We start from the raw sequence: 24,453 nt of genomic DNA on the forward strand, positions 1-24,453 counted from the left end.
GCATTAGCTATAGGGGCTGTTCTTCCTACACCACAACGCTGCCTCTCAGCCTGGCTGACTCCAGTCAGCCCCTTTCCTTGGCAAGGCCATGTGCATTGACAAACCAAAACCCTACAGGTTCCTTAAGATAGAAAGATCTCCTTTATTAATGAACCCCAACAGTATTTCTTCAGATACAGGAGTTTTGAACTCAAATACTCAGAAGAAAACAAGTTAATATTGCATTATTCTCATAAGAAATACTGCAACTTATTTCCGGTAACATATTGCAAAGCGAAACAGCTCGAAAAGAAAAAAAAAACAAAATTAAAAAAAAAAAAAAGAAAAAGAAAAGAAATGAAGTCAATCAAACTGGAATTAAGGTTTGTTTCTTGGAACGATCGAGTCCTCGCAAGCACAGCTCGTTTCTGCAGATTACTTCCCAAACTGTCGTACAAACAGACCCCGATTGCTTGAATTCCTTATGAGCCCACAGAGGTGCAACATTAAAAGCTACGATTATCGGGTAGCAAGTGCCCCAACCTTCGTCCTCCACGGTAGCCTCAGTGACCCCCAGCGTTAACGGGTTGTGAATGTCTTCCCCCTAAAAGGATGCAGAGAGAGGTCAGTGCGGCCTTCAGAGCTGCCTTGGGTTGCCCCAAGGTGACTTGTGAGCACGTGCTTGCATTGAGCTCTCAAAGATATACTGGTACTGCTGGTTCAGAGCTCACAGGCATTGCTTGCAGCAAGCAACTGGACCACGCTGCTATGGGGAGGGGCTGGTTTTCACAGAGGGTACAACCCCAACACCCCAGAGCAGAAAGCAAAGAGGAAATAGCAGGATGCAAAGGAGCTCTGGGATCAAGAGGCCAGTGTCATGATGGAAACATGCTACACAACCACCATCATTGGTGTGCATTGCTCTGGGCTGCTTTATTTGCCAAAGGGAACCAGTTGCCAGGAATGCTCACAGCCTGGGTGGGCTGGTGGCCACAGGCTCTGGCGAGAGCCATGCCACACTCACAGCAGGAAGATGCCCTGCAAGTACTGGACATCAGGTCCCAATACGACCATCCCATACTATCCCAAACCTAGGAGCAGAGATGCTGAGCTGTGAAGAAGTGCACTGATTGCAGGCAGGGAAGCCTGATTAACAAGGTTTTGCTTTGCTACTCACGTGATTGTTTTCATTTCTTTCTTCTCTGCATCTGGACGGGCACGGTTCAGCACCTTGAGGAAATCTGATGTTTTTGCCCTCATACGTGTGTGAATATAGGCCTGCAGGAACAAAACGGGGCCGCTTCAGGATCCCGTACTCACAGCTAAGACCCAGCAAGGAAACCACAGATTGAAAAGGGGGAAAAAAAAATCCTACTTTGCTGCTAGGATGGGAGGCGAACAGGCACTGCTTGTACCAAGGAACAGGAAGAAGGCGATGACGCACCATTTGCCAACCTAGCACTATTGTGCAGGGCAGTGCTATGCACTAATCAGCTCCCAGGGTGGGGGAACAAGGGTACTCCTACTCCATGCTTCTCCCTCTTAGACCCCCAGATGAGATGGGCCAAGCCTCCCATTTTCCCCAGCCATATCCCCATGGTGGTACCTTTGAGCACTTGATGTGATAGTGCAGGTAGTCTCGGAATGTGTGGATCAGGTTTATGGTGTTGTCTCTGGCAGCAGCATTGGTGTGACGGGGGAACAGCACTGAAAGGAAAGAGGCCACATAAACTGTTACTGCTTCCTGAAGCTATGAACGGGCCCTTCAGGGTGCTCTGGTGCTACAGGCTATAGGGCATGCTGCTCTGAATGCCTGTTTGCTGTGCCCAATATTGAGACACGTATTGGGATTAAGCAGCTCTGGCGATTTTAAACACGAGGCTTAGCAGCACTTTCCCACCCACAGTCACACGCTCATGTCTCTTGTAGCAGTCTGGATGCAGCTGGAGGACACAGGCAAGGCCAAGTGCTCAGAGATGACGACATCCACACGTTACTTCAGTGCTGGTGCTGTGCTAAGTGTCCCAGATCCAAGGGCTGAAAGACCTTTTGTCTCAGTGATGATCTCACCTGGGACTGTCAGATCAGATAACAGAGAGCCTGCCTCCAGACAAGGAGGAAGTCTTGCTAGCAGTCCAAGAATTGCCACTAGGCAGCCCTGCCATGACTGATTAAGTGCCTGAACCCAGGGCACCATTCCCAGCGTGGGAGTAGAGCAGCTCAGGCTTTGCTTTCCTCTGCAGTGTCTGTATGTCTGTGCTTTGTCTCTGAGCTCCAACGTGCAGGCATGCTGGCCTGGGAGATCCTAACGGCATATTCAACCACGATCCCAGTTTCTCTGTAAGAGATCGCTCCCTTTGAATAGGGGCAGGGTTTGGACTCCTCAGGTCAGTCATCAGTGCTACTGCCCAGGAGGAAATGACTGCTAGCCAGCAAAGCAGCACCTTTGCAGGCAGGTGAAGGTACTTCATCAGAGATAGATGTATTAGACTTAAAACAGAGGGGCAGAGCAGGAGAAGCACAGCTTGCAGCCCAGGCATCTACAGTTACAGATCACATGCCTATGAGAAAGAAGCCTGTAGTTCCTGCAGTATCACAACAAAGCCAAACGTCTCTTACTCCCAAGTGCTGAACCCAATTTATAGGCTGATCTCACATGGCTTACTATCTATTCCCCTGCTGCCCAGAGCAGAGCTGAGGTGACTTGATGCAGCAGAGATGCTGACCATTGGGGAATGCAACTCCCTTTGGGCCCAATAACTCCCATGAACGCTCAGGGAAGGTGAACTAACACGCAGCAGCAAGAACCTCTCTCTATCCTGAGCATCCCCATGCCACAGAACTGCCTGCTTACCAAAGGTGATGTAGCCAATATTGTCGCCGATGGCTGCGTCTGTATCTTTCAACTCCAAGGGTGGCTCCCTGTGGCTGAAGAGCACCTGTGGGGCTGTGTGACTGGCCCGGCGACCCTCCTTGAACTCCTGAACAAAACAACAATAAGGTGAGTCCCACTGCGACACACCAGGCAGCACATGAGAAAAGCAAACATCTCCCAGTCCCACAAGGCATCTGAACAGAAGGTTTCCCAGCTTTCCCTCCACGGGCCAATCTAAACAGGCCAAGCTTCTGGAAAACAATCATTTTTTCTCCAGTAAAATCGAACTAAAATGCATGGCTCTCCCAAGTTTCTATGTGTACCTAGTACAAGCCCTCAGCTCGTGTCGATTTCAGCATCATGTTTATTGTCATGGGACGTAGGAGTGTTTCATGGACAGGTCACGTTGGGCTGAGCAAGCAGATATGAGAAAGCAGAGCTCCTACTCCAAATACCTCCAGTGAAAGTGGGCAGCAGCCATCATTCCAAAGGAGGGGAAAACATGAGAAAGAGCTGCAGAGTTTCAACTGTGCCAGTTTTAAAGGCTCAGCCATCTCCCACCAAATATCTTTACCTGGGCATTAAAAGGCATGTAAAGGGTTTGAAGCTTGTGTGTGAAACCTGCTTCTCCTAACTCTAAAAGAGCCCTGAAACAACACTTGGATGCAAAGAGAACTATTTCCCACCGGAAGCCTCTCTGACAGCAGCACAACATCCATCTCACATGTAGTTTCAAAAGCATCTCGAAACAGGGCTCAGAAAGTCCAGACCCTATTTCCCTGCCCCAAGGCGGAGCAAACACCCTTCTGCCTCGCTGACCTGCCCAGCCTGTGCATTGCCAGCTACCCTTGGCCTCTCCTCCCTTCTCAGGACAGCACAGCACACCCCAGGAAGGGCTGGAACTCTTCTATTGGAAAGCCAAGTTTTACCACTGGGGTTTCCTTCATGAAATGCTTAGTTTGCACTTCCTCCTGTTTATACCAGAGGCTAAAATGGTTCAAATGGCTTTGCTGGTTAGTTAATGGCCAAATTTTCTCCATGAGAGAACAGATATGCAGCTGCCGCTGCATTACGCAACAGAAATAGCTGGAGGGAAGGAGCCAGTGTGACTCAGAGTGGAAACTCTTGTGGCCAGGCAGGAATAAGGTTTGCTGTTGTAAAAAACCAAGAACTCGGACGCGCAGACTCTGGGACAGCTGCTCTGTTGAAGCTTTGCCATCTCCCCCAGAGCCTCACAAACCCTGTTCTGTTTACTTCACACCTTCCTCCTGGATTTATAAAGCTGAATTTCAGGCTGTGGGATATGCTGGGGGGGAGGGGGAGGAAACCTCAAAGCCAGAGCAGATGCCCTGCATTTAGTTACAGCACACAAAGAGCAAAGCTGTGAGGTAATACACACTACTGCCATTACAACAGACCCCGTTAGAATGGACTCCAACATACATAAACTGGTATCCAGCAAACTGGGCCAGCATCATGCTGTCCACAAGCCCAATAGAAGACAGAAGGTGAGACAGAAAGGCAACATGGATTAACACACAAATCAGTTCAGATCGAGCCATCCCCAGGTGTAAGCAAATGTCTCAATCTCTGCAGGCTGGACACCATCACTAGCAGAAGTGCAAAGTGTTTACTATGACCCTCTGAATGCTTCCCAGCTAAGTGGCAGTTGCGAAGGGCAGCTGAATCCAGAAGTACTCGGCATTATGACAACCGATTCAAGTATGTAAACTAAGCAAATCCATAGCTTTTCAAAGCTCAAATCCAGGATCCCACTGCTGGACATGAGAACAGTTACACTGAGCTGCTCCTGGTCCAAGTCCTTTTGCAGCTTCTGAGAATCAGCAGAAACAAACTCATAGCACTTTCTTAGGCATAGCACATTGCCTCATCCCCTCTACTCCTACAGCCTCCCTGTCATGCTCCCTTCCTCTGCTACCAGGTGATCTCTATACCACAGCTGGTTATGTGCCAGGGCCTTAGTGTGGATACTGAAGTATTCATGTGGTGTTTTTCATCTGCAATACATAACATGTTTGACTGTGCACATCAGCAAGACCATCAATAATTAAGACAACAATGCAAGAGCCTGGATTAGTAGTTACACTTCCGTGCCTACCAGCACATTCTGCCAACCCAGGGCAGACTGGAGCCCTGCAGGGCACTTACATGCATTAAATTGCCTTTGAGATCCCTTCTGTCTTACATGTGCTTGTTCAGCACTGCTGCTCCAAGTGAGAAGTGAACTGAGGATCAGATATTTTCCATACCTGCATAAACACCTTTCCAATCACCACATCATCATCGTCTTTAAATACCGTGCTGAACACAACCGTGACGCGGTCCTTCTTTGCCTCAACATACCTGCAAGAGTGGGCAAGAAGAGGAGAACTCAGCTGTGAATACAACTGCCAGAACTGCAACTGGATGAGGAAGCAGCTGCTTGACAAGCTCAGACAGATGCTGAAACGCTCCCCCCCTCCCTCCAGACAGTGTTTACAGGGAGCAAAACACTTTTGATGGGAGTGGCTAATACCTTTCCTGCATGCAGCCACAAATGCTATTGCTAACAGAGACTCTTGTATAACACCTCTGCAGCCTGAGGGGTGAGCATTATAGTCATTGGGTACTCCTCAGAGCCTAGGACAGGCCCTTATTACCATACCAAAGCACTGAGCAATAGGATTTCCCTACTTTCCATTGCATCCTACAGCTCTGAGTAGAAGCAGAGCATAGTGACAGCTGTCAGACTCCAGTCCTGTGCCACTCAAACACTTACATCGTTTCATCATCCCTGTAGTGGATGACGGCTCTTTTCTCTCCTTCCTTGCCCTCTTCCTGGAATTTGAAATACTTCTCAAAGACCGAAGCAAAGCAGTTGCGTTTCAACATGCCGGCTTGGTGCACAATAGCATCTTTGTCTGCAGGAAGGTTCTCCAGGTCGTAAAGCAAAGAGACATTGTAACCTGGTGAGGAACAGACAGTAACCTTAATAATCTATGCAGGGTCTTAATACAACCAGATACGCATTTTCTGGAAAGAGGCACCTACAGTCCAAGCATTGCTGCTACGGTTCCACCTTCGCCTTAAGGCCTTCCAAAAACCCCAGGGGTGACTGCTTCCAACAACAACCACTGCCAGAAGCTGTGCCTGAACTCGATGTGTGACCATGGAAACGTTCCCAGGGCTCTTTCTCTAGCTCTGAAACACGTGCTTAATGCACCGCTCCTAAGTTTTCACAGTGAGTAGGAAGAGATGCTGTCACAGGTAACCATGGTTTTCCTGTGTCTCATGAAATGTCTTTGAGAAGAACAAAGACCCCAATTGTGAGGAACAGAGGCTTCCTGGAGGAGGGCTGCACTGAGAGTTACTGCTTATATTGCAAGGAACTTCAGCCTTGATGTATGCAAGACACCTTTTTTACTGCCACTCATTGTACAGAAAGCCCCAAACATTAAGCTCTTGACGTATAGCCTTCGTCTGAGCATTCTGGAGTTTACTTAAGCCATTTTGGAACTGCAATCACATGCACTGTACGTTTTACAGCAGGGTTACCTGATTCAGGATTTACCAAGTAGCTTCCATAGACTTTCTTCAACACCTAGGAAAAAAAACATAGACATTGTGAGCATAAGCTATCAGAGCTGTTTCCTCTTGCATTGCCTAGGTAATGCTCAGTCTCCATGTAAAAACATCAAATTACAGGCATCTGCCTTCCCTACTCTTAAGTGAACTTGGACAAATACTAAGTCATCTGTTTTTATTAGTATTACCTGCTCCTACTGTCTGATCTCCACTGACAGGGAGCATGTTGCACGACAGGAGTCAAAACTAGAACTTTATAAAGCTGTTGGTCTTGAACTTGCATGGGCAAGAAAATCTCTTCTGTATGCCTTGTATCTTCCAAAGAGAACTGTCAGTTTGGTACGGCAGCTCTGGGGGCTACAACCCTCCATCTCATCACAAAGGCAGCTCTCGGGGGGGTTCAGGATGGAGAAGCACCACAAAGCACACCCTGTCCTTTCCTGTGCACATTTAGAGCTGGGGTTTTGCAAGGCCTGTCCAAGAAGTTACCTGCCCAGCCCTAGTCTATTCCATGGGACAGATGGGGATGGAGAGGAGACTGCCAGGCAACTTGGATGCCTCCCAGAAACAGAGACGCCCACAGCACAGCAGAAACCTTTCTTTAAGCATAATCACTGCTGAATTTTACATCAATGGCAATTTTCAACTGAGCTGTAGCTCTGTATCAATGAGGGGGCTGGGAACAGGAGGTATTTCGCACAGAAGAACAGAACAGTGCTGTGGCAGAACCGGCCCTCCTGGGATGACGCCCTCCACCACGCAGAGAGAATGCACAGGCTCTCTGCATGCCAAAACCTCCCCAGCACAAAGCCTGCCTGGTCTAGGGAGACGCTCTCTCTTAGCAGGAACCCCACATTGGCTTCTCACAGTGGGATTTCACCAAAGACCAAGTGGAGGAAGTGCAGAAACAAGCTCCATCTTCTCCACGGAAGCACAGAGACACATAGTTTGTTAAACAGTGGTTTAAAAATGTTATTTCTATTTAGTCAGCACTTCCAAGGCAGTCCTGTGAAGATCCCGTCTTCCTCTCAGAGCCTGACAAGCTGGCTGGCAGCTGCCCTCACTCTCAGCACAGCAGCTGGAGTTGAAAAGGAACACACACCACAGCTCAGCCACCACTGTGACTACTGGTGTACGGCTGCAGTGAACATCAGTCCCTCACCCACCATAGCGCTTCACCTGGGAACATCCACTGTACTGATCCTCACTAAACGTGCTGGGAAGGCTCCAGCATTTGTGCTGCTTGGCTCTCTGGCTTCCCAGCAGCAGCACCTGCAGTGGGGCTGCTCCCACTGCCCTGCAGTACAGGAGGCAATGTTGATCCTAGAAAGCAGGATGCTCAGTCACATTTTTTCTGACTTCAGTAGGTCTTGTAGCAATGTGTAGGAATTCCCTTTGGGTTTGAATCCCCTGCTTCTTGCCAGATTCTCAATAAGCTCACAGAGCAGTTTCTTTGTTTTCCCCCAGGGCAAAAACCTGCAGGGTAAACTCCATTTACTAGCATTAGGAGATTTGAAAACTAACTCGGGAACTGAGTCACACTTCCTGCCTTGCGACCCAACCACAGCTCAGAGAGGCGCCTTCTTTCTACCATAAATGGCCCTCAGCAGCCGGGGCCCATTCAACAGGAACTGAACCTGCTAACTTCACCCAGCAGCAGCAAAAGGGGAACCTGCCAGCTTGTAGATCAAGGTCTGTACACACAGCTGGAACCTGTAACTTGCTCTCAAGTGGGCTTAGAGTCAGAAGAGTAATGCAGTGGGAATCCAGAGCTGATCTGGTGCTTTCTCTTGCCATTGCACTCAGATCATCAACCAATGAAACTATTTTTGCCAGGCCTCATAGCCATTTTGAAGGTACTTTCAGAATTAGCTGTGCTTTTACCTTTCAGGCTATCGGCTCATAAAAGATAACTACTTCTTCACAACAGTGTGGGAACACACTCTGTCCTTGTGTTCCAGCAAAGCAAGACTCCTGGTCAGCACAGAAACTTCAACATGAGACGGGAATACAGACACTTCTCTATACATTAAATCTGAACATCACAAGGGCACGGCCTCTTCTGATACAGCACTTGTAGCCTCAAGGCCCCAGATGCCTAGAGAAGTTCACTCACCTCGTCAGCACCGTGTTCTTGAAGTTCTTTGTAGAATTTCAGAGAAATACTGACCATCACTTTTGTCTTGTCTCCATTGGGGTTTGAAATATGGTAAAGAACTCCATCAAAGTCTACAAAGCAAGTGAGACAAACGTGAGGAACCTGGGAAGGATCAGTTCCTATTTCTAAAGAAACAGTGGTGTTCTAGGAATTGCATAGTGACATGATTCCCTCTGCCTCAGCCCTCACAGACACATGACAAAGCTGTACTTAACTACTGTCACATAGGGAAACCTGTTACCATTCAAAGAGCTGAAACAGATATGACACCTGTCCATCATGGGAAGATCTAGCCTAGTGTCATTTAGCATCCCTTTCAAGTCTGCTCACGTTCATTGCACAGGGACACAAACACGCAGAGATGGGAGCCTTCTGGATGCTCAGCACACAAAGTGACAGACGTGCCCACCAGGCCAAAGCTACAGCCTGGAGGAGGAAATAACCTCCATTAGCAGAGCAAAGACAGCTCAGGCAGTGCCTGCTGAGACAGCTTTCACTTCACTGCAGAACAGGCAGCCAGGGCAGGAGGCAGAGAAAGGCAGCCCTCCAGCTACCTCCACTTCCCCACAGAGCTCCACAGCTTACATAGATCCTTGATAACAGAAGCAACACATCAGCTACTGAATGAATGCTTGTATCTCCTTGACACTTCCCATTCTAGAGAGCAAACTTCAGGCTATAAATTCATCCTGCCCGTCACCCCAAGCCAGTTTTCTAACAGTCCTAACCAGACAGTGATAAAGACCTAATAACATAACAGCACCAAATGCAGGACTGGGGAATGGGCAAAGTAAACCAGCTATCCAGCACTCACACAAAGCAAAGTGGGCAGCTATTCCCTGCCCCCCACCCAACTGGCCTGGTTGCATTTGAGCACACCAGGCATAACCACGGGTAGGCCTTTTGAGTTAGCTCCCCTATTATTCAAGTCAGGAGCATTACGGAGCTTACCTGCAAACGTTACTTCTACTGCCTCTGGTTTATTTCTAAAAAGCAAAGAGAACAGAAGAGGTAAATGAGAAATCCAACAGCAGTCTCCAAGCTGTGAAGGAAAGGTGATTCATTTCATTTCTCACAAGCAGTTTTACCTGAAAACTCCCCCGGACCCTGCTGTTCAAGCAGCAGATAACCTTTGAGAGCTCATTCCTAAAACAATCAGTCTTACTAGAAATGATATAAAACAGTCGTGGAAGCTGGCAGAGATTGCTATTATTTGTAGGATCAGCAACAAGAGCATCTTGCAAACCTAAGGCACGCAGCCTCTCATTTTTGAGGTATGAAGATTTTATAACATCTTACAGTTTAAGTGCCAAAGTCTAAGATCTCTGGAAGAGTTGGATCCTGTGAACAATTAAATTGCTTCTGAAAGGTGAATCTGCTGAGGATGGCACTATGTAAGTGCTTCAGCAGCTCCGAGAGGGCTATTATTAATAGGTCATCCTCCATGAGGGAGCAATGCAAAGCTACCTCCAGCACTGAGTCAGGTCAGAAAATGAGAACAGGGTCAAAATGCCAATCAACTGCTTTATTTCACAGCCTACATCCTTTTAGGTTTTAAAAGCAGCCAGTACAGAGTACAGGCTAATGATGCTGGATCTGTTTTACAGCCCTGAGAAGTCTCAGCTTTCATTCACACCTACCTGAACCAACTGAATGTGCTCCCCAGGTCAAAGTCAACGTGCTAAGGCAGCCCTGAGGTTGCAACTACCCTACCCAGAGACCAACTCCAACCTTATTTGAGTGGAAATTGAGGCCATAAATGGAAAGGATGAGGCGTTGCTGCTTCTTGAGAGTTGTTACAGCTGTGAAAAGCAACATCCCTTTTTGCTGGGAGACAGGAAAGCCTCTGCCTTTTGTGCTGCATCACCGAAGATAAAAACTGTGCGACTTGAAAGCAGCAGCGTGAGTGCACCCAAAGCAGCTCCTTTAGTTTGAGCCGCACCAGTTACCTGAGACCTCTCTCACTCTTATCCTCCCTTTCTTCCCTGCTGGTCAGTGATGGAAGTTTGGAGCCTCCCCTGTAGCATGTTTAACACTCGGTTTTGAAAGGGGAGCGATTCCCCAAGTTGCATCTAAGCTCACTGAGGACTGACGAAAGCAGAGATGGAAGAAAAATCCTACCAATATCATACGGTCAGTCGATGCAGACGCGTTCTTCTTTTAGAGCACCACACCCAGACTTAGAAATCAGCTTGGATGGCAATATACATCTTATAAAAAAAGAAAACTATGTAGGAAGCTTTAAAGATAGCACAGTCAGGCACAGAAGAGCTGGGAATATTAAAAAGAGGATGTACCCTTAAAGTTTAGATCCATCTCTCAAAGGCAATTCTATATGCACACACAGAGCTGCCATCCAGCTCACAGCAGTCCCTCCAAATACAGCACCTCACCCTGAGGAACTCCGGGAAACAATTACAGACAATGAGCAACAGGGACAGTAGCTTGGGAGACAACAGAAGGATAACTTGGTTATTTAGGGAGCTGTAACATTGCAGGCCCAAAGTTGGTTAACAGCTGTGTGCAAGAGCCTTTGTTCTGCACACAAAAGCTTACGGCAGCCACGATGTGACTCCAGTGTGTTCCATTGCGCAAGCAGGAATTTCTCAGAACTTCTTTTCACATGGATTTCCCAAGCGGCTCAGGATGAGGATGGTGAAGAGAGGAGAGGCTTAAAGGAGAAGCAGGTAAGGGAAGGGAACTTTGGGGTGCTGAATATTCACCAGCACGCAGCCTCATGGAGGAAGCGCTCACGTGAGCAGCATGCAGAGCTCCTCGCAGCCACACAGCCCCTGCGTGCTGCAGGATGCTCCTGCCTCATGGGGCATATCTCTCAGCCCCAAAAGTACCCAGACAGGAAAGGAGCCTGAACCATCACCCCAGCGCAGCAGAGCAGCTCTCACCCCCCATTATGGTGCTGGGAGCTCCTTGAACCTGTACCACCCAAACTGCAGCCTCCCTCCCTGACCAGTAACACCCATTCTCCCACCAGGAACAGCCAAAGATGGCTCCTCAACCTGCTACACACCAAACCCAGAGCTCTCTGCAAAACCCTGCCTGACCTCCACAGCTAAAATGGTAGCTGCTCCAAGCACAGGCGGCTGCCCATTTTCTGATAAAGCTTATCAGGTTTGAAGTCAAATCCACACCAAATCCCAGCTGCTCCCCGCTTAGAACAATAAGAGGCCTTGATGGATTTGTATTCCTTCTTGCCTGCATTCCCCCTTGCCTGCATTCCCTATTCATCTCTAAATGGCTCCTGCACCAAAGTCCATCTAACGCAAAGCCAGCTCCAAATCAGATTTTTCCCCACAGCAGCACATCCAAGAGGAGCCACAGAACCCATGGAGAGATGCCAACAAGCACTTAAGAGCAACAACAAATCTCCTTTTTCCTGACAGCAGTTCCTCAATTTTGATTCGGACAGCCTCCAAACTTCCCTGCCTCATTCTCAGGCCACGGAGGCTCTCAGCCATATGTTACAACAAATTGAAGAACAGAAGAACGAAGGCTGTGTAATTAGCCAGAGCCCTCATCTCCTGCATTAAACAGACCTGCATGCAAATGCAAGCCTGGCCAACAACCGCATCGATAGATGACTAAAGCAGCTCCCACATCGCAATTAAGGTTTGTACCCAATAAAGGAAGATGGCAATTATTTTAAAAGCTGCAGGCACGCAGATATTAGAATATCTCGCTCCAGAGGAGGGGGGGGGGGGAAAAACCTCATGAAAGGAGTGGGGGGATATTTCAAAGCTTCGAGCTTCCAGCTCTGAGCAGAGCCTGCAGATCACTGAGTTGATGCACTGTTGGAAGAGAGTGAGCCAGATTCAGTGACAGACTGCAGGCTCTCGCTCCAGAAAGGTCACCCCAATAAAAAAATTATGAGCAATGTCTAAAATTATCCAAAGCTGTTCCTCCCCCCCTCTCTCCCCAGGCCCCACTCGACTAACAAAAGCTACTTTGCGTGAGCTGTAAGCGTGCATGAAATCAAAGAGCTCCCACAGCACGCCTGCCACAAACTTGAGAAGCACTTTGCTGTGCGGTAATGGAAGTCCCCATGTGTGCTGACCCACAGCATTGCTGGGACCCCAGCTTCCACTGTCAGCACGGCAGCCAGTCTGCAGGCTCTGCTGATATCTGCTCTTGTCTTGCACCAAACGCGGCAGCTGCAGGAGGTGCTGCTGATCCTGCACCGAACCCCAGAGTGCAAACATCACCTGAACGCTTCTCAGCTGCTCCAGGATTGGCCATTCTGCAGATGCTGGGCTGTCTGAGCTCCTCCATCCCCCGTGCTGTCCCCAGCTACCCCACAAGGAAGTCACTCCCAGGCAGCACTGGCAGCACAAAGTTCATATCACCCACCTTCACCCAGCAAGGCCAGAGCACTCCACTGCAGAGCAGGTGAGCACCACAGTGACCACAAATGGGAAATACCACAGAGTATGTGGATGCAGCTGCAGCCAAACTCTCCAAGCAGCCTACAGGAACTGGTTTACAGCACAGAAGTTGAAGCTTCAGCTGTTTTCCCATTCAGCCAGCACTTGTGAAACCCTGCAAATTTGCCCCTATTGAAAGCTTTACAGAAACCTAACATTGAATGAGATATGTTTCCCCTCCACCTCCAACCAAGGGAAAAATCACACTGTTCTCCACCTATGCAATTTCTTCTCCTGCACAGCAGGTAAACAGTAAGTACCAATTTGAGACAGATGATTAATTAGCTTGCCCTAAACTGCCAGCAATGTATGGCTGAAAAACCATATCCAAGAACACAAGCCCTCTGCTACACTTTGGCTGGGATCAGAGTGGACCAAAATTGGAGGGCAAATCTGTTTTGGGGGGGCAGTTCTCTGCTGTGCTTTAAAAAGAACTGAACACAGGAGACAAAGATGTTTTACCTTGAAAATAGGTTATTGTTTCCAGGTATTCCCCCACTTCAGCACTTTGACAGTCTAAGCTTTCAGCTCAGGGAGCTGCTGGATCCATGGCATAGTCACAGAAGGAGAGGGAAGTGCCCACATCATGGAGCAAGTTTAGATAAACTGTGCATCACAACTGCACAATTCAAGTTGCAGGGCAGATAACTCAGGCCCAGCTCACAGTGACTTACTCCTCTCAATCACTTAATCCCTTGGAGTGTATCATTGCCCTGACCACCCTGGGTCCATCCCCAGGACACATCTTGGGTTGACGGTCACCCAAACAGAGCAAATCCCCTCCTGCCTTCAAGCTCAATGCCACAGGATGACCCTGGAACACCAGCTGGATGGAAAAGAAATATCTCATGAATAAACATGGCATGGCATAGCACCAGTACCCAAAAAGACGTAGATTCCCATTTTCCTTGGTTTCATCTCTGACCTTCATCCATGCCTTGTTCTTTCCTGGACAGCAGAACAGCACAAGCACAGAAGAAAATCCAGAAGTGAATTACTTCCTCCCCTCCAGCAACATACTGAGGGTGCAACACTCATCCAGAAGGAGCACTTAGCTGGTCTTCTATGCAAAAGAAAGGATGGCCCATAGAACAAGAGGCAGAATATCATTGGCCACACTCACAGCAAATTGATCCAGGAAGGATTGGTATGCCAGGCAAGCACGCTGAGGCAGTACCAAGCTTTGCTGTACAGCAAAATGGAAACATTGTGGATTGGAGGTGAGTGAGTAACCTCAGCTCTAGCTGCACTGAGTCAGGGCTTTGAGCTGCACTCAGTCTCCTGATGGCTGCAGCCTCCATTCACTGCTGCTGCTGCACTTGGGCTGATGCAGGGACATGCACACAGGCTCCCACCAGCAGAACGCCTCCATATGAGCTTGTGGTGAATGAGTGTTTTTTGACACACACTATTAACCTCCAGATACTTCAGGTTTTTTTCCAAATGGATGCAGCTGCAGAGCCCAAGAGCTCTCTCCTCCCAGTGTGGTGCTTTGGGGATATTTGTTGCACTAAATAATCACATGAAGAGGCTGATGGCAGGGAAGAGAGCAGCATGGTGATCCCACAAGGCAGCACAGTGGGAGCTGTGGGAGCACAGGTGAAGGTAATTCAGCTGTGCTCCTGGAAGGGGTGGAGCTTGACTCCACGTCTCCTAGATCCCATTTAAGGGCTGACCACCACTAAGGCAGCATCTCTTTCTGGAGATTGCATGGCTGCAGATAAGGGCATTCACGTGAGATGACTGTCTCAAGCTGAACTATGCTCAGACAATATCTTCCCAGCACTGAAGCACTGCTGTCAGTAACACTCAGTGGCTCCCCTGGGACTATGTGATCCAGACCAAAGATACAGGTGCAGATCAACTGCCCTACAACCTCCACAAAGCCAAGATGCTCAGCAGCCCTATGCCAGCAGCCAGGACAAGCGGATCCTCTGACCCTGCCAACACCTCCCATCCCAATGGCACACCCCAACACCACAAGCTCCATCACTCTCACCTAATCCCAGCCCTAAGCACCCCATGGAGCCTGGCCTCACACAATCTTCCATTCATCCACTCAGTCCCACCACCTCAGCCCCCTCCACCCTTGCCGGCCCCACCCCATGTCCCCATTGCCCTGTCATACCTCACACCCAAGGCCCAGCTCGGTGCCACCCGCCCCTCCCACGCCTCTCCCATAGACATTATCCCTTAGCTCCTTATCCCCCTCCCCTCCCTCAGGCCTCACTAGGCCGCAACGCTTCCTCCTCCGCCCCGCCCCGGCCTCATTCACCGACCCATCTCCCTGCCCTACCCGGCGGCCGCGCCCTCGAACTTCAACGTGAGGGTCTCTTCGATGATACGGTTGTTGACCTCGAGCAGGATCATGTCGGTACCGGGGTTGGGGAACCGGCTCTCAGCGCTCCGAGGCCGGAGGGAGCCGAGCCCGCTGCGCGCACCGGGGACCCGCCCGAGCCTGCGCCGCCGCTTCCGCTCTCGAGCCCGCGCGTCACTTCCGGGCTCGTCCCGCCCCCCCCAACACACACCGCCTACATGATGGGGGTCGGGAGTGAATGTGGGGTGTGAAGGGGGGATGGTGGGGTGAGCTGGAATGGGGACTGCCTCCATGTGGGGTGATGGAGTCCCTGTGTGGGATGATGGAGTCCCTATGTGTGATGATGGAGTCCCTACAGTGCCCCCCCAGCGTTATAGCAATGATGTGAGAGCGCCCCAGGATAATATGGGGTGTCCCCGGAGCACCCATAGGGATGGGGTGAAGCCCCATGGCCAGCAGAGCCCCACGAACCCCCCCCAGCCGTGCAAAGCGGGTGTGCTGTGCCCTGGGCTGGGGGTGCAGGGAAGGTGTCCCCTCTGCTGCCGCTTCCTCTTCGTGCTGCAGAAGGTTTTGCAACCTTGCTTCCTCCCTGCGCTGCATAAAGCGGCAGTGCCAGCTCTGAGCCTGGCTCACTTGGTGCAGGTGTGGGACCTGCTGGCACGTCCCCGTGCTCCCCAGGGTCTCCATTTTGGGGTAACATCCCGTGGCAGACCTCAGCCGGGCTTGGAGCTGGGAAGGGGAGAAGATTTGGGGTGCAGCAGAGGCGGTGAGTGCGTGGGATGCTTGGCTATGGGGTGCCATGGGGCACCCTGCTTACCTGGGCAAGGGGTGCAGGGAGGTCTCTGCATAGCATAATCCGAGCTCCACGTAGGGTAACCCCAACCCTGGGGGGAGCTGATGTCCCCAAGTAGTTTTCTGTGTGGGGTTCAGGGAGGAAATGGAGACTTCCCCTTCTGTGGGCAGAAATCTGTCCCCATAGGAACTGCAGGGAATTTGGGTGGGGAATCGGAAGGATAAGCCAAAAATATAGTGGGGAGAAGCGTGTTTCCTCTGCTCTGGGTACTGTGGTGCGCTCGGGGAGCTGGTGTGAGAAGGGTTTTTGGGGAGGATATCAGGATTCAAAGGACTCGCACCAACCGGAGGGACTCAGGAGTGATCCTTCATTGGGGCTGGACCTGGAGGGGACAGTGCTGAGGTGAAGCAGTCCACACGGGGCTGTTGGGCAGGAGGACGTATGGGGATAGTTTTCAGGCATGAGTCTGTTCATTGTATGGTGTGGTGAGGTTATGGGGTGTGGGAGAGCAATGGGGGCTGGAAGTGCTGGATGTGCCCTGAGCCCACGTTGCTTTGTGCTTTGCAGGCAAAATGGGGACATTTTACGCCGATGAACTCTTCGATATCTTATACAACTACACTTCTGACTATGGCAACTACAGCCTGGTTCTGCCTGACATCGATGTCTCCTCTTCCCCATGCCGTAATGAAGGTTCCGTAGCCAACAAATACTTCGTAGCCTTCATCTACTGCTTGGTCTTCCTCCTCAGCATGGTGGGCAACGGGCTGGTGGTGCTGGTGGTCACCTCCAGCCACATGAACCGCTCCGTCACCGACATCTACCTGCTCAACCTGGCTGTGGCCGACCTGCTCTTTGCCCTCAGCCTGCCGCTCTGGGCCGCCTACTGGGCCCACGAGTGGGTTTTTGGCACCGTCATGTGCAAAGCCATCTCGGTGCTGCAGGAATCCAACTTCTACAGCGGCATCCTGCTGTTGGCTTGCATCAGCGTGGACCGCTACTTGGCCATCGTCTACGCCACCCGTGCTGCCACTGAGAAGAGACACTGGGTGAAGTTTGTCTGCGTGGGCATCTGGGTGTTCTCGGTGCTGCTCTCCCTGCCCGTGCTGCTGTTCCGCGAGGCGTTTGTCTCAGACCGCAATGGCACGGTTTGCTACGAGCGCATTGGCAATGAGAATACCACCAAGTGGAGGGTGGTGCTGCGGGTGCTGCCGCAGACCTTTGGCTTTGCCTTGCCGCTCCTGGTCATGCTCTTCTGCTACGGTGTCACCGTGCACACCCTCCTGCAGACCAAGAATGTCCAGAAGCAGCGCGCCATGAAGGTCATCCTAGCTGTGGTGCTGGTCTTCCTTGTCTGCTGGCTGCCCTACAACATCACGCTGGTGAGCGATACTCTCATGAGGACGCATGCCATCACTGAGACCTGTGAGAGGAGGAAACACATTGACACAGCCCTCTCCATCACGCAGGTCCTTGGTTTCGCCCACAGTTGCATTAACCCCATCATCTATGCCTTCATCGGGCAGAAGTTTCGCAACAGCTTCCTCAAGATCCTGGCACAACGTGGTTTCATCAGCAAGGATGCTGTGGCACGCTATGGCCGCGCCTCCTACACTTCAACCTCTGGCAACACCTCCACCACCCTCTGAGCCCCACTGCTCCCCAAGACCCAGTGCATGCGGTTCTGACACCCTGTGCACGCCAGCATTCTAACCCAAGACTCAGCCTTGGGCAGTGGGCACGGCCCCCTGGCACACAGATGGATGCCACTGTGGGCTGCACATGGTCACACTGCACATGCAAAGGCACATCAGCACGGGTGTCCCAGTGGAAAGATGCTGAACGCTGCCCACCCTCCCTGTGCTTTGGGATAAAGCTTATGACTTTGAGGACATCATGGCCCTGGTGTGGCAATGATAGCTGCCCAGCAATAAAGGAGGTGGCAAGGTTTTCACACTTGTATGACTCCTGTTGACTGGGGGGTGACAGCCACAGCATTTCCGGGGGACAGTGGGTGCGGGAAAGTGCTGTTACCCAAGAGGCTGTTGCAGAGGTTTTGCATCCTGCACATCCCCCGAGGGGACCACAACCTGGCGTCACTTGGTGCCACCACTGAGTCCTTCCCCAGCACCGGGTCTCTGTGTCATCTCTGCCCACCTGGGAACATGGCTGGGGTCAAGCCCTCATCACCCCCTTCCCAATACCCATTTGAACTCAAATAAAGCAAATCCCTGCAAAAGTCTTTAGTGGCCCTTCCCTGTCCTTGGTGACACTGAAGCATCCTTGCCTCCCCCCTGCAATCCATGAAGGTGGTAGCACCTGGGACACCCCCTGCCCACAGTGCTGCATTGTGCAAAGAGCCAGGAACCTGCCCCTTACACAACTGGGATGGGGTGGAGGGAGTGTTTCCGCCCCAGCTTGGGCAACTGGGGCTGGTACCAGAGCAAAGAGGGGCTTGTGGCCCAGCTTGGATCCCTCCTCCCACCCCATATGTGCTCTGACATCATGGTGCCTGACCCAGCATCCCCCAGCATCTCTCTATGGGGGTCCCATACCGCTCCTCTGTCATCCCTACCACAGCTTCCTGGGATCCTTAATCGTGGGGATATCAGGGATGTGTGGGATAGGGGTGAGGCTGGGAACAGGATGTGAGGGTCCCTGGCACAGAGGGAGGAAGAATGGAGTTGAACAGGGACAGCAGGGGGCTGGGCAGGGCAGAAAAGCAGCAGATCAGGGCCAGCCCATCACCTTTATGTCTGGGAAAGCTCTTGCTCAAGCGGTGCCTGGCAGGAAACCAATGCTGTTGGCTAAGAGCCCTCTCCCCTTGCATACTCCCTGTGTCAGGATGGGGTGAAGCTGGTCCTTGGCAGGGACACCCCATAAACAGACATTCTCCCCAAGGAGGGCTCAGACTTCCCCATGGCAGCGCGCCCACTCCCAGTGCCCCTTGGGGTATCAAAGCAGTGACGACAGATTGATGACACTGGAGCCATTGGGATATCAGCACCGGGTTGTTTCCTTCTCCATGGGCCAGCCATGCAAAAGACATCTCAACCCTGAAAACCAGAGCAGCAGGACCTTCCTGCTGGCCCCATGTCCTGGGCACAGCAAGTTGGATGTCCTCCCAGCTCACATAGCCTGTGGGTGCCTTTGCTGGTAGCAGAGCAGGCAGCATCGCCCTTGCTTCCCCGTGTCCATGGAGCATGTGTGGCACACCTTGTCCTGGCACAACCTGCTGAGAGAGCAGACGGTAGGTGTGTGGTGGTGGTTGGTGTCCCTGCTATATTCCCTGATATCCTCCCATGCCCACCTGCAGCTGTACCGCCGGGACAGGAGGCGGAAATCCTTGCCACAGCGGGCACACAGCCCCACACTGCGGGGTGTCAGGCTGGGTGCCTGTGGGTCAATACCCTCTGTCTTCTGCCACAGGGCATCTTTCTCCCTGCAGGGAGGGAATAGGTCATCCTTGGTGGGACACCAGGCCACTGCGGGTGGGTTGCATGTGCAATCAGTATGTGTGCACTCCTGTGTTAGATATGCTCTGTGCAACAGCCCCCCTGCAGCAGCTGGCTGTGCCCAGATTTATCCCATAACCCACATATGACAGTGTCACTGCTGTTGTCTCTGCACTGCTCACGCAGTGTTGGATGTCTGGGAACATGGCCTGATGTGGGTCACCTAATGTTGGCATTCAAGCTGGGCACCCAAGATGGGCACCAAGCCTCCCCAGGGTGGCAAGTGGGATTTCCCTGGGCTCTGGTGCCCTCCTCTGGGCAAAGGGCTTTGGGAGCAATCGTGTGCGTGCAGCTCAGCTGCACATCCATTGGAGGGGGTGGCAGGATGTGCGCAGAGGGCAGTGAGGGGGCAGGACTCTGCTCTCACCGCAAAAGCTCCAGCAGCCGGCCCTTCATGTCACGGATGAGCTCCTGCTGCCTTGCCTGCTCTGCACCACGCATGGCCTCCCGCTCCTGCACCTCCTTCTGTGTCCGCTGCAGGGCTGATGCCCAGCGCTCCCCATCCTGACGAGCCCTGGCATTGGGGCAGGCATGGCACCTTTGAGTCCAGCCCCAGGGTGACAGTGGGGAGAAGGTCTGTCTGTCCCTTTGGTGGCTGCCTCTCCATCCTTTCCTAAAGCCATCCAGTGTTCCATCCTCACAACCACCTTAATATACATCCGCCTGTTTCCTAGCTGTCCATCTATCCCTCCCCAAAGCCATCCCTTTGCCTTTCTGCCTGCCCATCCATCCATCCATTCATCCCACCCTCCCTCCCTTCTTCTTTCCTCTGTTCACCCAAACTTCATCCCTTCATTCCTCTGCCCACCCGTCTAATCACCCTAAATCCATCTCTCCCTCCATGAGCTCACCCCAGATTAATTCCCCCATCATTTCCACTAACTCATAAATCCCCAAACTTTTACCTCCCTCCCTTCCCAACTCCATCACTCCCTCCCCACATCCCTCCCTCCCTGCCCATCCCCTCGGTCGCAGTGGGGCACTAAGGGGTAACCCCTGCAGCTTGTAGGGCATCCTGCAGTGTGTTCCCTCCCCACCTGCTGAGCTGCTCCTGCAGCTGCACCACCTTCTCCTGCAGAGCCTGGATCTGCTGCCTGCTCTGCAAGGCTTCCTCCTGTGCTGCTGTGACCAGGGCTGCAAGGCGCTGTGGGATAAGCAGGGCTCAGGTCTCCTAGACCCACATCCCACACTGGAGCACCCTGTGGCTTGCCCATACCATCGCCATGCCAGCAGCAGTGCTGGGGTCCCCTTCTTTCTGATTGTCCATCAGTGGGCCACGAGAAAGCTCCAGTGCCCGCCGCAGCACCTCCTCCAGGGCGGCCATCTGGGCTGGGGCATCTGTTTGTCCCCGTGCCTGCACGGCAGCCTGGCACTCCTGCAGGCGTGAGGTCAGCACCGCCACCTCTGCCATTGCCTCATCCAGACGTGCTACCCGCTCCTCTGCCACCTCCTGCCACCGCCGAGCTTCCTCCTGTGCTTGTGCCAACTTCCCCGGGCCACCCGCCGCCTCGGCCAGCATTCGGCTGAGGAAGGCGTTGGTGTCCCGCAGTGTCTCGGCCTCGTGGGCCAACAGCTGGACCTGCTGGGCACTGTGCTCCTCTTTCTGACGGTGCTGCCGCTCCTCCTGTTCCAGCCGGGCTCTCCAGGCCTCCTCCTGCTGCTCCAGCTCAGAGCGCAGCTGGGACACCTGTGCTCGCAGGGATGCCTCCATCCCACCATGGGCTGGGGAGCCTGCTGTGAGCCCCTGGTTGGGTGTTGGGGTCAGGCTGGCATCCACATTGGTGCCATGCTTTGCCTCGGCAGTGCTGGGCATGTCCTCCTTTTTGTCTTCATCCTCTTCTGCTTCAATATCACCCTCTTCCTCACCCCCTTCCCGTGGGCTGGGACAGGCTGGCACCCTGTGGGGCACTGCAATTGGCTGAGTGATGCCGTCAGGACATTCGTGTACCTCTGTGCTGCTACCTTCTGTCTGCAGGGCCATCTTCACCACACTGGGCCTCACCAGCATCCTAGAGGGGACATGGGGCTCAGGGCCACCAAGACAGCAATGCTGAGCCCCAGGTTCCCCTGTTCTCTCCAGCATCCCCCCATGTGCCCAGCACTCACTCGGAGAACATGGGCCAGGCAGTGTCCAGGTCAGCCCTGTGCAAGGCCAGGTGGAAGGTGATGCCATCCAGCTCGTACAGGCTGCCCAGGATCTCAGCTCGCCGCTGGGGGCTCAGGAAAGGGCTGCGGGCATAGTACCACTCACTGCAACCAGAACAAAATCTCACACATCCTTTCCAAGCACGCAGAGCAGGGAGCCGTGCCTTGCAGTGGCACAGCCCCCCCATGCTCCCCATGCTCTCACCTGAGGCTCTCGGGGTCGAGCAGGCAGAGCTGCAGGGACTCGGCCAGCTGCCGATGCACCAGGCAGTAGCGCAGGAAGGCACGGCCTCTGCCCACAGGGGTCTTCAGCTGGAGGGGAGCAGGGGTGATGCAGCACTACCATGCCAACCTGCACCCCCTGCACAGCCCGTGCACCATGTGGCCAGTGACCATGACCATGCCCACCCAGCGGGTGCCCTGTTCACACCCTCCACTGGCCCGTGCCCACCTTGTCCAGCGAGCTGACAAAGCGGATGCCCTCGTGTTCCTGCCGGCGCTGTGCCAGGCCCTGGCACAAGAAGTCCCAGTAGTCCTTGCGCTGCCCAAAGAAGCTCTTCTTCTCTTTGAGGTCAAACTGGAAGAGACACAAACTTGCTAGGAGGGTCCCTGTGCCCCCCAGCCTGTCTCTATGCGCACGGACAGATGACAACATCCAGGGTCCCCCAGAACGCTTGGCATGGGGACCCTCTACTACCAGTGCCCCCCAGGAGAGGGAGTACCTGCAGGAGGAACTCCAGCTGGGCACAGAGGCTGTGCAGCTCCCGACTGCCATCCGTCACCGGCAGGTTCTGCTCCCTGTAGCTGCTGTTCAGCTCAGCAATGGTCTCTGTCGGGCGGCAGGGATGAGCTGGCACGGCTTGGGCAGCCTGCCCAGCCCCACGTCCTCCCGGCTCCCAGCTCGGGGATTTCTGCCCGAGGGCTAAAGAGGAACTGGCACAGGGATGGAGAGGAGGAGCAGCAGGAGCAAGGGGTACAGGCAGAGGTGGCTGCGGGATGGCTTGAGGGTGCCCGTGGGGACACGCTGGCATGGGACATGCTGGCACACTTACTCTGCAGGTCCTTGATGACGCGTCTGAGCTCCCCGTCCCCTGCCATGGCTCCAGCTCTGGGGCTCTGCAAAGGCAGGGGCACCCATGGGAAGTGCTGAGCTGGCTTGCACCGCTGCACCCCCAAATTCCAGCTTGGCTTCCCGCTGCCCCACTGATGGAGACTTTCACCACCCTGGTTCTACACTGGGGCTGCTTTCTGCTAAGGTAAGAAGGGGGGTGGGCTCAGGCACCTGTTTCCCTGCCCATGCCACCCCATTAATGTGGGGCACTGAGTGGGTGAAGGTGCTCCACCATATGCCCCATTAGCTGTCTATGTGCCTTGATCAAAATGCCCGTGGGCTCTGTCCCATGGCATGCCCAGCTCATCCTAAGCCTCTGCCCCATTCCTCAGATGATACAGGAGCTGAGTCCCCACCCTGTCCCCATCCCTGTTCCCATCCCTTTCCCCCTAGGATTCAGGATGTGGTTATGGTATGGGGGAAGCACTGCCTTTGCTTCTGCTCTCGCTTCCCTTGCTTACTCACCTCCTGATCAGTGCATGGGGCCCCTGATTTTCCCTCCCTCATCAGAAAGAGAGGGCACAGGGCCCACAGCATGCAGACCCACAAAACCAGCCCTCCACTGGGCAGTGCCCCCTGGCACAGCGTGCTGCCTGCAGGGCTGGTATGGTGTTTGGGAGTGTGGAAGGCTTGGTATGGGGGGCTCAGTGCTGGGGGGTGGCACCAAGGGGACAGGATGAAGGACACTGCCTGTGGGGGTAGCACATCTGTAGGGCTAGTCGCTACAGGTGGTGGCTGGCCATGGCAGGGGAGGAGAGTATGATGCCTGGCTTCCCTTCCCAGTGCCCTTGGGTGCCCTTGGATGTCTGTTCCCTTCAGCCTGCCCTGCCCATGCCTATGCCCAAGGCCATGGCCATGCCTCAGTTTCCCCTGGGCAGAGCTGCCCCTTACCTGGGTAGCTGTGGGCTGCCCTGAGGTGCTGCTGGGTGCTGCTGTCCTCTCACTGTTCCCAACACTCACACTCCTTCTCCTTTTGTACCTTGGCCAGGAGGAAGTGTTCAGGATGGGAGCGGCTGATTCCACCCCCCATGCCCCACACAGCCCCACATCTCTGCCCCACCAACCCCAGCTCCCAGGTGCTGATTTGATGGGTGCTACCCTTACCAGGCCTTCCTGACCGGTGTTCTGGAGTAGGACCAGTGCCAGGCCTAGAGAGACCCCAGTCCCTCCCATGGCAGGGGGGGCACATGGTTTGGGAATGCTTTGAGTGTCACCCCTCATCTTCTGAGGAGGGGGCTGAGGAACCATGCCCAGTTCAGAGCAGCCACAGGAGCTGCCTTGGCATCCCTTGGCAAAATGACCCCCCCACACACAAAAGCCCCCAGGAACAACATCCCTTGAGTACAGAGCCCCTTTGGGAGAAGCAGAGCTCCCCAAAAAGGCCCGCAGCCCCCCTACATCCTGCCCTCTATCCCAGCACCCCATTTCCCTACCTTTAATGCCACGGGGGTGGGGGGCTGGGGGGGCGGGAGCACCAGCACCCCCATCCAGGGCTTGAGCGCGGCACCAAAGTGAAAGCAGGAAGTGGTGCTGAGT

At 53.1% G+C, this 24,453-nt stretch overlaps 3 protein-coding genes across 5 annotated transcripts; 1 reads left to right on the forward strand and 2 right to left on the reverse strand.

Moving 5' to 3' along the window:
- Window positions 1-122: 122 nt before the first annotated feature.
- ARPC2 (actin related protein 2/3 complex subunit 2) lies at window positions 123-15,516 on the reverse strand. Its single transcript, XM_015869075.2, has 10 exons — window positions 15,333-15,516; window positions 9,549-9,583; window positions 8,556-8,668; window positions 6,410-6,455; window positions 5,634-5,820; window positions 5,125-5,218; window positions 2,834-2,960; window positions 1,586-1,686; window positions 1,157-1,257; window positions 123-583 (listed from the first exon to the last, which is right to left on the reverse strand). Exons 1-10 carry the CDS (start codon window positions 15,404-15,406, stop codon window positions 559-561), a joined length of 903 nt encoding a protein of 300 aa, XP_015724561.1. The 5' UTR covers window positions 15,407-15,516; the 3' UTR covers window positions 123-558.
- LOC107316955 (C-X-C chemokine receptor type 1-like) lies at window positions 14,097-18,103 on the forward strand. 2 transcript variants are annotated; one of them, XM_085553161.1, is made up of 2 exons: window positions 14,097-14,256; window positions 16,714-18,103. In XM_085553161.1, exons 1-2 carry the CDS (start codon window positions 14,235-14,237, stop codon window positions 17,793-17,795), a joined length of 1,104 nt encoding a protein of 367 aa, XP_085409287.1. In that variant the 5' UTR covers window positions 14,097-14,234; the 3' UTR covers window positions 17,796-18,103. The 2 variants fall into 2 exon arrangements, with proteins under 2 accessions (XP_085409287.1, XP_015724551.2); XM_015869065.3 differs by lacking the exon at window positions 14,097-14,256 and adding an exon at window positions 15,638-16,119.
- A 1,041-nt stretch (window positions 18,104-19,144) lies between these two features.
- RUFY4 (RUN and FYVE domain containing 4) lies at window positions 19,145-24,453 on the reverse strand. 2 transcript variants are annotated; one of them, XM_085553160.1, is made up of 12 exons: window positions 24,351-24,453; window positions 23,809-23,896; window positions 22,859-22,922; window positions 22,529-22,635; window positions 22,258-22,383; window positions 22,012-22,118; window positions 21,768-21,911; window positions 20,878-21,670; window positions 20,699-20,805; window positions 20,029-20,175; window positions 19,457-19,588; window positions 19,145-19,378 (listed from the first exon to the last, which is right to left on the reverse strand). In XM_085553160.1, exons 3-12 carry the CDS (start codon window positions 22,902-22,904, stop codon window positions 19,276-19,278), a joined length of 1,812 nt encoding a protein of 603 aa, XP_085409286.1. In that variant the 5' UTR covers window positions 22,905-22,922; window positions 23,809-23,896; window positions 24,351-24,453; the 3' UTR covers window positions 19,145-19,275. The 2 variants fall into 2 exon arrangements, with proteins under 2 accessions (XP_085409286.1, XP_015724504.2); XM_015869018.3 differs by having other exon boundaries at window positions 19,145-19,381.

The sequence above is a fragment of the Coturnix japonica genome, chromosome 7, assembly GCF_054131305.1.
Source record: "Coturnix japonica strain WE chromosome 7, WE-NBRP24, whole genome shotgun sequence".
Classification (NCBI taxonomy): domain Eukaryota; kingdom Metazoa; phylum Chordata; class Aves; order Galliformes; family Phasianidae; genus Coturnix; species Coturnix japonica.